The 13,417-nt window shown below is 39.3% G+C and overlaps 1 protein-coding gene and 1 long non-coding RNA gene across 2 annotated transcripts; one reads left to right on the top strand and one right to left on the bottom strand.

The window, feature by feature from the left end:
• Positions 1-618: 618 nt before the first annotated feature.
• On the bottom strand, positions 619-10,003 carry LOC131791872 (uncharacterized). The gene is made up of 3 exons (XM_059109243.2): positions 9,808-10,003; positions 3,709-7,928; positions 619-3,087 (listed from the first exon to the last, which is right to left on the bottom strand). Exons 2-3 carry the CDS (start codon positions 7,910-7,912, stop codon positions 3,029-3,031), a joined length of 4,263 nt encoding a protein of 1,420 aa, XP_058965226.2. The 5' UTR covers positions 7,913-7,928; positions 9,808-10,003; the 3' UTR covers positions 619-3,028.
• Positions 10,004-11,192: 1,189 nt separating this feature from the next.
• Positions 11,193-12,392, top strand: LOC136282364 (uncharacterized). The gene is made up of 3 exons (XR_010718231.1): positions 11,193-11,641; positions 11,738-11,879; positions 12,046-12,392. It is a non-coding gene; the product is annotated as an uncharacterized lncRNA (long non-coding RNA).
• Positions 12,393-13,417: the final 1,025 nt, after the last annotated feature.

Here is a 13,417-nt window from a genome sequence, read left to right as displayed (position 1 = left end):
AGATCTAGGAGTGAAAGGGCTAAGAATGCAGTTGTGGGGTGAAAAGAAATAGATCGGTCTGATTCTGTAAGTTTAAACTGAACTAGATTTACATTTTTTTTCAAGGCAATGGCATCATTGACTTTTGAGAATTTCTCCACCTGATGGACACCCGGATGAAAGAAACAGACACAGAAGCAGAGATACGAGAAATGTTCAGTGTCTGACATGGATGGTAACGGGTTTATAAGTGCTGAAGAATTCAAGTGGACGATGATAAACCTTCATAATCAGTTGACTGAAGAAGAAGTCAATGAGATCATCAAAACAGCTGACTTGAATGGCGACGGACAAATTGATCTGAAAGGTAATTTCAATTTTTTTTTCTGTTTCGTTCTCTTTTTTTTATGTCCAGTATTCTATTGTTTCATCGATGTTTGATCTTTTCGACTTTTTCTCCTTGCCTGTCAGTTTTGTTTGCACATGTGATATAACAACTGGCTAACCCTGTCTCTTCTTTGAGTTTCATAAAATCAAAAGTTTATGTAGGTTTCCAAGCCAATTTAAATTTTTTGACCTTGTTTACCAAACCCTCACCATAGAGATGAATAGAGGTAAATAGTCTATTTATAATTGCTTTGCAACCAAAAATTTAATGACACGATTATTACAAAAGATAATATCAATTATAATAACATTGAAAATAACTACCAGTAGCTTAAAGAAAGTTTGTATAAAATTTTTATGTTACGTTTGTAAATAAAATGTCGAATCAACATAAATAAAGAATATAAAATTTTGTAAAATAGTTTAGGCTGTTACGATGTATATTTTTGCCCTAAGGATGTAGCTGTTTTTAGAGTAAGAACTGGAAAGTGGATATTCTTAGGAATAAAAAAAGAAACAGGCATGCCCAGTACTAAACTGGGCGCTTCGGGACTAGACTAAAAAGCTGCAATATTTCCAAACGCCCCATTTCCCAAATAGTTAAGGTATTTTATGCCGGTCTAAACTCTATTTCCACCACATCGCTTAGGCTGATTTATTTCTCTTTCAGAGTCAAATTGATGTCTTCAGCCAGCACGTGTCATTAGTATTATTTTTAAAATGGTATAGTAGTTGTGCACTGGGCACTCAAGACACAGGATTATTTACGCTGGCCACGTGCATTGTATTCCTCTGAACGTGTCTGCAGAAATGAATGACACTCAAACCATTTACAAGTTAGGAACTTACACAACAATGTGACATTACAATGTTCAATCAAAGTTGAGAATATGCCTCTAGCATTTGATTATCCTAATTATTTGTATGTTTTACGTTACTTTATACAATAACTGACATACTACAAGTGCTTTGGTTGTTCAAAAACCTATCATTTGTTGCACTAATAAAACCGTAGAAAATTGAAGTATATTTTATAAAAGCAATAGACCGCAATTTCTATAGGTTTACCGGCGTAATAACCCACTTGGAATACTGGGAGAACACAAGAAAGTTTAGTAAATCACTTGCCTCCGGCTCTTGACTTACCAAGTTTTCTCGTGTTCTACCAACATCCCAAGTGGGTTATTACGCAGGTAAACCTAACGAAAGAGCGGTCAATCCGTCCTTTTTTTTAAATCTGTAAATTGCGTGCAATCTATTTAAAGCGACGATTTAAAACTGTTGAAGCAGACAATGAACTATTTAAGGAATTTACGTTTAGTTGTCACGAACAGGAAGCCGCAACAGTGCATACTTTGTTAAAAGTTATTGGAACAGCTTAGTTTTCAGTAGTTCTCTCGACGACAGTTGTGCTGAAATGATCAGAGTTTTTACCGCTAACCTGTTGCCTGGATTTATACATGCTGTATTCAAGGACATTTAAGAAAACTCGCCATAGAAGAAAGTGAAACGAAAATTGTTATTGAACAGTCAAGTTAGGATTAGATGTCTCGCTTACCTAATGGGGGTTAAAGCTTTTGTATTTAGGCTTCTTTTAAGAACCATCTGGGTTCGCTTACATCCACTCTTGGCTCTCACGGACATTTATTTGACTTTTCTAGTTCCATTTATTAATCATGAGATTGCATTTAGTAAGTAGAATCTTTGTACATATTAATTTGATTTCAGATCGAATAAAATTGTTATTATACGATTGCGAGTTATTTTTCGGATTCTTCGTTTTCTATCGGAACAAAAACTTTAACTAAATTAGAGGCCACATTTTCATGAGCTTAGCGAAGCAGGATGTTTTAGGAAACTTAGGTGATATAAAAGCTACGTGTTTAACACCGTTGTTAACCAATTGGGTCATTTGTTTCTAATTTCTTTTTACAATATCACCCCTGAATCACACATTAAGGTCGCATGAATAAGATAATTGATAACGAACGAGGGACGCTCTTGATTATTAAACGCATTCTCTTTGTCACGACCTTTAAAAATGTATAGAGAACAGTATGGAGAATATGCATACTGATGAAGGCGTACACCTTCCAATACCCATATTTTTAGCCTTTCGGTGAATTAGCCTTGTTTTATTTTGTTCCCTTTTTCTAGCTTGGTTTTTTTTCTTTCTTTTGTTTTAATCATTGGTTTTCTAATTTCCTTGGTTTCCCTTCTCTAGTATTGTTTATGTGCAGTTGAGTAAGTTGCGTCTTTCAAAACTAAGTTGATTTGGGAGCTAAATGTACTTTGCAAAAAACGCCTCTATGGTCTCCGTCATCATGGAAACGTTCCAGTAGTTTGAAAGAAAATTTTAGCTTGTTTTTATGCCGATCACCTTGAACGCCTGGTATGTATACTGAGAAATGAACTTCAACTTCTCCACGTTCTAAAGAAAAAGTCCTAACGAAAAACTTAAATCATTTTTTCATCGGCGTTTTCCCCAGTTTTGCCATCTTGGCTCCCTGGGATCCCTAATGAGGTCCTTCCTAACGATTATTTTTTATCAATCACTTCTGACTTAGTCAGTTCTCATGAACAGTCATTGTCATAAATGGAGTTTTAAAATAGTGTTCATAATGATTATTTCATTCTTGAGCTAGCACCTTTGCGCGGCTTCCTACAGACACTTGCTCCTCTTGACTTGCAAATCTCCGCTAATTAGACTCTCACCAGATCCTGCAAAAAAAACCCTGCAATTATGAATATACATAATGATGATTTCTGCAACAAGGCTAAATTTGGCATCATGAAAAACGTTAGGGCTTAGGTCCAACATATTTGAATGTAGACATAACTGATCAAGTAGGCAGGAATGCCTTCACCCTAGACATGACCTCAAGGAACCAGGTCACCCGTGACCAAGGACCCTTCAGTATTTCTTTTGATCGTAAGGAGATGAACGGTATGTTCGTGGGACATGCATGCTCACCTACACAAAGCAAGTTTAAAGAGTGCTTCTCTCTTACGAGTCATTAAATCAAACCAAAGAGACCAAAACAGCCAATAACAATGAAATAAAGATGGACATCCTAAGAAGTTCACGATGACTCAAACAAGACGAAACACATGGTAAATTAAATTGGCGAGTGACCCAGTTGGTCTTGCTTTAAGTTTCGAAAATAATTGACGGCGAAGGAGGCTCAAATTTGCGGGACCAGGTACTTATCGTGAATAAGTTAAGACAAAATCAATTCCCTTCAACATAAAAATGAAGAATCACTTAGATAAATCAATCAGCAAACCAAGTGCTATCTACATTGTAACCCATTGACACTTATCATAAAGATACTTACTCACCCTTTCTCCGTTTCTGGTTGGCTCCCCGTAGTTTTGGCACGTGTGCTCGAATCACTATTACATTTCCAAAACGTAGCCCAACAGCAATAAGAGGCTCATCAGTAGAACATCCTATACAGGTCGGGCGCTCTCCTATGTCCAAGACAGCTAGCACTTCTCCGGACGTAACACTGAAAAGTCGTACGTTAGACTCGTATCTGAAGCAGACCATAGTCTCGCCATCGTTGAGAAACCTGCAGTCGGCGATATCGTAACAGTTTTCCAGAAAGACATGCTTCTTCCATCCAGTCTTCGCATTGAGAGCGTGCAATCCATAGCCGTCATTCAGAGTATTCCATGTGACGACTACATCTCCCTGAGGAGAAAATACGCAATGGGGATGTCTCCAGTTGCAACCGCCTTGGTAAACGTCGTCTTCTCTCCAGATGGGAACATTTGCCTCACCTCTGTAAAAGAACATTTCACGCTTTCCTGCGTCGTTTTGAGCGCAGAACACCACATCTCTTTGAAGACTGCACGCAATCGATTTCAGTTCTGGTTTACCACTCAAATTTCTTTCAAATACAACTTTCCATGCGGAGACATCAAACAAGGCAATTGTAAGTTCATGTTGTCCTTCGGATGAAAATTTAGGCGTGCATAAAACGCATCCGACAAGATCTTGCGATACAGGAATTAGTCTTTCGATTTCGCCCATCATGGGGATAGAGTTTAGACCTTGAGACAAGTCACCGTTCCATACCTCTAATGTCTTGCTGTCTGTTTGCAAGAGAACACCTTTCTCACCATTGTATGTGACAGTTACAGTCATTATCCCATTCTCGACACGACGTGAACTGTGTTGGAAGGACTTTTCCTGCTTCACTTCCCTGGCATTGTTTGCGTCCCGCATAGTAAATGTCACCAAGCGTGGCTCATCCGTTTCCATTTCTACCGAATGGTTGCAAATGGCGACAGTCGTGTACAAGCGCGTCCTACCGTTGACTGCAGAAAAAGCAGCTTGTGCTGTGCGTGGCATTTCTTTGTCTTGGAGGGAATGAGTAATATCAAGCATCGTCAAGTAATTAACCGTTGGACTCCCGACCACTGCCAAATCTTTTAGTAACGTGAGGCAAAATCCAATTTGCAAGTCTGCAGAAACGATATGGGCTGTCTTGCAAACGGCTTTCAATCCATCAACAGAATCAACCGATTCCCACGGCCATAGAAAGACACAAGATGATTGTGACTGAAGCGCTGACACCGAAAGTTTGTACTTGTCTCGGTGATCAGACAGCTCATGTTGGATACTGCCACAGACAAGAGCTCCCGCTTCTGTAAAATGTAACAATCCACAGGGGTTACCTTCCCCAGAAATGTTTCGAGGTGCTTTCTTCCAGCTGGGACCTTCAACAGCTCGTAACCAGAGTGAGCCACTTGTATTGCAGATCGCAACACGACTTCCATCTTGAGAAATAGCAAAAGAGGCTATGGTTTCTTCGCTCTCGAAGCGTTTGATCTCCTCACCATTCGTGGTGTTCCAAATGACCACTTGATGGGCGTTTTCTGGACAATCAGTTAACATCCTAGTTTTGTTACCTGAGAAATAGCAAACATTGAAATGACATTTGCTCCCTGGAAAGAGTGACTTCGGTTCTCCATCTAAGCTGCAAACTTTGGCCAAGTTTCCTGACAAAATGGAACAACCGTCTGGATGGAAGACAGTGGAACGGTAAAACGACAGCGTCTTTTTCCCAGTCTCATTATCTTCGCGCGTCTGTCGAAAAGCACTTCCTAGAGGAACTTCATTGTACGACTTCATCGATTTTAATAAGGCTTTTTCCCATAGCCGCTTTCCAGTCTCAAGTGACCATAACGACGTCTTTCCATCACGACATTCGCTTACCAAAAGTTTTTCGTCTGGGGAAACATCAAAGCAAACCACTTTGTCAGAGCAGAAAAATCGACCAACAACAGGGCCTTGATGACCATTTTTGTCTAACAGCTCCATATATGGTATTTCTGGATGGGAACTCAAAAGAGTATCATACACCTGTTGATAAAGTGTTGATCCTCCTTCATTGAGTAAGTTTTGGAAAATCACCCCAGGATTATCTCGAAGCAGCTTAGGGTTTTTCTTGAATTGTAGTAAAAGGCTTTCAATCGTATTGTGGATTTCTTCGCTTAATGCCCTTGAATTCGGATGTTCTTGCACAAGAATAAGATCCTTAAGCACATCCGTGTCCTCTGTACGTAGCTTGGCATAAACGAGTTCGAGATCTGTCACGTACCCTTGAACTAATTCTTCCATTTGAGCGCTTTCTGTCTCTAATGCTTCCAGCATGTGCTTGACACCGTGTCGTAAGGCGTATTTTATCTTGGCTTGAGGCGGCGGTTCTGCAAGGTGTTCAAGACGTCCCTTCACAATTTGAAGTACTTCAGCGCACAACTCAGACAGAATCTTATGACCTTCCTTCTTCTCTACGAAGAAAAATCCATTGGACGGGTCTGTCAACCAATCCTTGATAGATTTGTGGAACATGTGAACATGGTCGTCTCGAAGAATGAAAAGAGAAGAAATACAGCCAATAACACCCTCAAGTTTTCGCTGATCGCTCAAGGGATCACTTTCTGAAGTGTTACGGTTTTGCAGCAGTATGTCCACGATGAAATCTTTGTGCAAAGGTTCTACAGAAACAGTCAAAGCACTCAGAAAATCAGTCAAAAAACTGCCGTAGTTGTCCTTCAATTCTTCCTTCAGTCTTTTCTCCATTCGCTCAAAATAGGACTGGTAAACTGAGGAAATGCCATGTGGGAATTGTCGACGAAGTTCCTCTGGACTTACTGGTGATGTGCCGTCTTGGATCATTCGTATTAAAAAGTATGCGAAGAGCATCGAGCCATTCGAGAGATGGACCAACTCTTGTACAATTGCGCTGAGGCTGTCTGGGTTTGTTACATCAGAATTCAGTTTCTTTTCAAAGAAAGTTTTGATATCATCACGATTCTGCTCATCCTCTTGTTGCAACTTGAAAATCTTTAGATTTCTTAGCTTGTCTGAGATGTTTTTCTCTGGTCTTGCGGTAATAAGAAATCTTATCCAAAGTGGCAATTTGGATAAGTAATTGGCCATGACATCAAGTAACTCATTGCGTCCATCGAGTTCACTTTCGTCCAGGGCATCTATTACCACGAGGACGTTTCTGCCAGGGTCTTCCACAGTAGAAAGGGGTTCTTTAAACAGCCACACAAAGAGATCTTCAACTTTCATATCTTCTAGCGCTTTCCTGCAGTCACTGGAGAGCTGCTTTACGAGGGCAGCTTTGTATTCTGGCAATTTCGAGCTTAACTGGTAGGCCAGTGATTGAAGCATTCGTTTCGGATCACGGTAGAAGTCGCAGCTGTGTTGACAAAAATGACACCCTATTAGCCTGTCTTCCTTTTGCATTCTCTTGCAAATGACTGCACTGGCGACGGACTTTCCCATTCCGGCAGCTGCAGTGATCAGCATTGCACGGTGCGGCGACCTCCTGTCATCTAACCAATGTTTTACCTTATTGAAGATCCACTCACGCGTTCCGTCTTGAAATTTAGTAAGGTAATGGTTTATGTCTCCTTTAAAATCAAAGTGTGCCAGTTTCTCTAACTCTTCCTCTTCCTTTAAGGCATCTATTTCATTCCTATCTAATCCGAGGGCAACCAAAGCATCAGCAATTTCCTCCCAGTAGGTGTTGAACTTATGCATGGGAACTCCAGTTGATGGAGCATGATAGAGCAGATTTCGAAAATACCTGATGCGAACAATATTTGCTTCTGTGGACTTGTCGCTCGGAGGAGGCTTGTTGTTCCATCCGGTGTTCGGAGGAGACAAACCACAAATGTTGGTTAAGAGGATCACAAGCAGTGTTATGTCAAACGACTCACAATCTGGTTGCGTTCCATCAGGTGGAAAGAGCTTTTCCCATTGATTATTATTAAGAACCTTATCACGTTTGAGACTTAATAGTGTTTGTTTGTGTTGACTGAGCGAAGTAGCTAGTAGTGGAAAGGGGTGATATGTATTCAGGAGTTTCCTTAATGCTGCTCCTCCCTCATTAATAACAAGATTCCGTATCTTCTCACCATTGCTCTTTTCTATGGAACTGGCAAAGGGTGATGTTGGAGGACTCTCTATGGCTACGCACGTGGAAACATTGATCTTTTCCTTTTCAGGGGCATAGGCCATGAGTTGTTTATTTTCACTGAGAATATGAATAACATTAGAACTCTCACAAAGATTTTACTCAATATCATCCCATTTTCAGCACTCAATTAAATATATCACTCTACAGTCGAACTAACGTTACTTGATCCAAAACTCGATGGACTGTCATAGTATACTTTCTTCTTCCCTAGCTTTATGTCACTAATTTTCGCTTGGATCTTTATTATAAAACCGACAAAATGCTGAATAAATAGTAACAAAATAGAAGAGTAGACGTTCAAAATGCCATTCTATGTTGACAGACGAAAACGATCAACCTTTCAATCGCAACTGGCTAACAGCCTAGTAAAAAAATATCAGACATTTTCCCATCCAATGATGTTCAATTGCTTGGAGCTTTCCCTGGGTTAATAACTAGTTCCTGACTGTCTCAGGAACAGAGAAAGTCTGCAAACTTCGTTCATGTTTTCATGAGCCAAGAGAAAATAATGGAACATTTTCTCTTACATATGCTCTGGCTTAAATAAAATTTTATCATGTAGAGGAGGTGTAATTTTTGTTACTGTGACTGAAGAGACTTCTAAACCCTCTTCGTTCACCATTTTTTACCAGATATGAAGATTTATGTAACTTCCATATATTTCCTCTGAGAGATCTAATTCTAATATTTTCCTTTACATATGAGAGGAAAAAAACATATAACGCTTCACTACATTTAACTTTGAAATCTATAGGAAAATCGAAGTTTATAACTTCCTTTCAAACACAACGATACCATTGAACTGTGTTTTCAACATCACATCCGGAATTGTGAGCGCAAGGTCACAGCCTCGAAAGTAATTTATTTGCCTCACACAGCCTTCTGTCACTGCCCTGTACACACAGGTCGTTTTCTCACAAAATTCAGCCTATTTACTATACTGTTATTAAAACGATTCAGACCAAGAACTTCGAACATTTACGCTTATATCTCTAATATAACTTAACATCGTTATGCTAAAGATCTCTGGTAAGGCTGCAATGGACTTTATCCGGGCTTAAAAAAAACTTTTGCTTCGGCTCAATAGATTAGTCAAAATGTCAGAATAATTACCGTCAATTTCTCGACAGATTTCGATATAGCTTACTCAAGCCCGCCTTAGTATGAATTGTAGACTTGATTTAAGCTTATCATAACCCTACTTTCCTAGAAAAACAGCTTACTCTCTTAGTGGATCGCTCATTATCACGAGACAATGGCACGCTTACTGAACTGTCGGTTAGCAGTCACATACTGTTCATGCAAACCCGCTTAGATTATTTCAAATTCGCAAGCAATGGTAAAGGCAAAATGTTCCATGGAACACTGCACTGGAAATATAGCCCGTCGCATTATAAGCATCTTTTATCGGATATAGTGACACCTTTTCTAGGAATTCCTATATTTTCAGTCCGATAATAAATCGATCGAGGTAGCCCTACGGCATCCCGACTACTACGTGGTTGCGTTATTTCCGAGAAAGAATATTTTCAGACGTTAATTACGACAAAATTTCGCTGCCTGCTCTCTTGCTCCCTCTGGCAATTGAGTGACAAAGAAATTTTGACCCTTTCACAACATGCAATTAGTGCAGCAAACTCTCCTATGCGGGTAGTTTTTAACGATCTTTACCTATGGCGCTTCACCTAATCAACGGGAGATGTAAACATATTTCCGTTGTTACACACGCGGTGTTCGCTGTATCAGGTAAGCCATTTCCCAGAATTTGAGTCGGATCGCATGGACTCTACTGATCTTCTAAACTTGCACTGAATAGTAAGAGCGTATTCAACTGTATTCTAGGTAGGAGAAAAGCTGCAAAATTCCTAATTGAAGCCAGTAATGAGGTCATGTGGAAACCTAGATATAAGGCATAGAACATATTAGAAAGACATACCTGCCAACAATTATTCTCTGCTAGACGTCAACACAAAGAATGTGTTTCCTTTGAGTAGTTTACTGAAAAAACAGGGCACTTTGCTCGACTCACTCTGTTCAGAATTATTGTCTATCGGCTGCGCTTCTATATAGATGAAGGTATAGATTGAGTCATCTGCTCTTCGAGAACCTCTTCGCAGCCCAACGGTATAATATCAACGGTATATATGTCTAATTGGTCATGCGTATGAACGGCGATCCTCATTGGCTCTTTTAGGCATTACAAACAATAGGCTATTGACGGCCGATTGAATTTCAATGGCGTATTTATTTTGCGAGGAAACACAGCATGCTATTGATTATTAAAATTCTGAGAATCGCCAAAAATTCAGGCTTGTATTACTAAGACGAAAAAGGACTCATCAAAATTTCTCGCCCAGCGAAGCCAACAAACACCCTTCAACAGCTAAAGCATCCTTGGCAATCATCAGTATTGTTGTCGATGATATACAAACTCTGGAGAGCTGCTCGTCGAGTCGCTATGGAGACATGCCTGCGAGTGCCTGTGTACATGTAACTCGCGGTTGTGAGAGCTTTGAATGTTAGGCGGCGGGGCCGCGAGAGGTTTGAGACGGAAAATAGTAATTTTCGCACACAAAATCGCCAGTTAAGCCGGCTAGTGGAGGCAAGATCAGATGAGATTTAATGGCAAACAAAGCTTCAAAATCTCGACCGCGACAGGTCGAATACCGTGTAATAATTCTCGGAAACAAATGAGAAAAAGGTATCTTGAAAGAGTATCCGCAATTTGACCTCGCAGTGACATAAAGAATTCATGACTGATTCTAAATATAGACTTCGTTGAACTCTGCCAAAAAGAATTTTGATGTAATTTCCATTTATCATTTAGGGTTGCTGTGTCACTGTCTATCCGTTGCCTGAGAGAAAAGCAAGACGATTTGTTTTATCGTCATCAGTTCAGTAGTAAAGGACATCGGATTCGAATGAGATGAGATTCTAAGAAAAATATTGTCGCTGAGATATCACTGTATGGCTGAGAGTGCGGAGAATTGGCATTTACATCCTGAAAGTAGAAAGTAGGAAGGTTTTGAGAGATCATGACAGCGTTGCGTGACACGAAAACGTTTCCTTCTTTTCTTTAAGATCTTCCGCGAAAAATAAACCTTGACATTTTAACTCATTACTTTAAAATTTTAAGAAACAAAATTGGACTTTACCGGTATCTAAGTTTTACCTTCTCAGTATGTTAGATGCCTATTTTCTTGTTACTCAACCAATGATTATTTAAATTAAGAACGGGCTGACTTTTACCTAGCTCTTCAAATCCCATAAGAGACCGAAACAGAACTTCTCCTTTCAATATAACTGGATTTCAAGCGGACAAGCGATGAGAAAAAGGGGAGCATAAGTTGATCCAATACTAAATTCTCCAAACTAACATAATAAGAATTGTTCTGCATAGACTAGGGAGAATCACTAATGAGATCTGTGAGTGGAAGGGCGAAGAATGCAGAAGTGGGGTGAAAAGAAGTAGGTCGATCTATTTTTGTAAGTTTAAACTGAACTAGATTTATATTTTTCTCTTCGAGGAAATGGCATCATTGACTTTAGAGAATTTCTCCACCTGATGGACACCCGGATGAAAGAAACAGACACAGAAGCAGAGATACGAGAAATGTTCAAAGTGTTGGACATGGATGGTAACGGGTTTATAAGTGCTGAAGAATTCAAGAGGACCATGATGAACCTTGGTAATCAGTTGACCGAAGAAGAAGTCAATCAAATCATCTAGACGGCTGATTTGAATGGCGACAGACAAATTTGTCTGGAGGGTAATTTCCATTTTTTTGGTTCTCTTCTTTTTCATGTCCAGTGTTCGATTGTCTCATCGGTGTTTGATCTTTCGACTTTTTCTCTTTGCCTTACAGTTTTGTTTGCACGTGTGATATAACAACTGGCTAACCCTGTCTCGTTTTTTGGGGTTCATAAAATTACAAGTTTATGTAGGTTTCCAAGCCAATTTATATTTTGACCTCGTTTACCAGACCCTCAACATGGAGGCAAATAGAGGTAAATAGTCTATTTATAATTTCTTTGCAACTAAAAATTTAATTACACGATTATTGCAAAAGATAATGTCACTAGCTGCATTGAAAAGAACTACCAGTAGTTAAAAGAAAGTTTGTATAAACTCTTTTTCCAACACATCGCTCAAGCTGATTTATTTCTCTTTCAGAGTTTGTCAAAATGATGTCCTCATGAGCCAGCACGTGCCATTAGCATTATTTAATGGTACAGGAGTTGTGCACTGGGCACTCAAGATACAGGATCGTTAAAGCTGGCATCGTGCTCTGTATTTCTCTGAACGTGTCTGTAAAAATGAGTAGGACTCAAACGATCTAGAAGTTATGAACTTACACAACAGTGTTCAATCAAAGCCAAGGATATGCCTCTAGCATTTAATTATCCTGATGATTTGTATGTTTTACGTAACTTTATATAGTTACTGACATACCACAAGTGCCTTGGTTGTTATCATTTGTTGCACAGATAAAACCGTAGAAAATTGAAGTATATTATATAAAAGCAATAGACCGCACTTTCTACAGGTTTACAGGCGTAATAACCCACTCGGGATGTTGGGAGAACACAAGAAAAGTTGGTTTATCACTTGCCTTGGGCTCTTGATTTACCAAATTTTCTCGTGTTCTACCAACATCTCCAGTGGGTTATTACGCTTGTAAACCTATCGAAAGTGCGGTCCATTAGTCAAATTCTCAAAAAATTTGTAAATAGCGCGCAATCTATTTTAAGCGACGATTTAAGACTTTAACTAGATTAGAGACCACATCTTCTTGAACCTGGCGAAGCAGAATGTTTTAGGAAACCAAGGTGACATAAAAGCTACTTGTTCAACACCGTTGTTAACCCATTGAGTCACTTGCATCTAATTTCTTTTTACAAAATCACCCCTGAATCACACATTAAGGTCACATGGCTAAGGTAAAAGATAACCAACGAGAGACGCTTTTGATTGTTAAACAAATTCTCCTTCTCAGCACCTTAAGAAATGAATAGAGAACAGTATGGAGAATATGCATACTGATGTTATGGTGTAAACGGTTGAGAGCGTGCACCTTCCAATGCCTATATTTTTAGCCTTTCAGTGAATTAGGTTTGTTTCATTTTGTTTCCTTTTTCTAGCTTGGTTTTTTCTTCTTTTTTTTAATCATTGGTTTTCTAATTTCGTCGGTTATTTTCTTTTCTAGTGTTGTTTATGTGCAACTGAATAAGTTGTGTCTTTAAAAACTAAGTTGATTTGGGAGCTAAATGTGCTTCTTAAAAAATGCCTTTAAGGTCTCCGTCATAGTAGAAACATTTCAGTAGTTTGAAAGAAAAAATCTAGCTTTTTTTAATGCTGATCACCTTGATTGCATTGTCATTGTACTGTTCAGGCCATCATGGCGGTCAGACACGTCCGTATGGGCGGCACATTATTGTGTCTTTTATTCCTTGTCGTACTTCTACGAGAATTTCGTGAGTCATCAAACTGCAGTTTTATGCATCCCGAACGCTGTACGCGACTGGTTATTTCACTCCACTTAATA

Source organism: Pocillopora verrucosa, chromosome 7, assembly GCF_036669915.1.
Source record: "Pocillopora verrucosa isolate sample1 chromosome 7, ASM3666991v2, whole genome shotgun sequence".
Classification (NCBI taxonomy): Eukaryota; Metazoa; Cnidaria; class Anthozoa; order Scleractinia; family Pocilloporidae; genus Pocillopora; species Pocillopora verrucosa.
The sequence above is the reverse complement of the archived record's forward strand: the minus strand, read 5'-3'. Positions and strand labels throughout refer to the sequence as shown.

What these genes read in the sequence shown, in the direction of transcription:
- LOC131791872 (XM_059109243.2), bottom strand. Translation starts at nt 7,912, where the DNA reads ATGGCCTATGCCCCTGAAAAGGAAAAGATCAATGTTTCCACGTGCGTA. An exon ending in CAACCAGAAACGGAGAAAGG is followed by an intron (nt 3,088 to 3,708) that starts GTGAGTAAGTAT and finishes TTTTTTTTGCAG; the next exon opens with GATCTGGTGAGAGTCTAATT.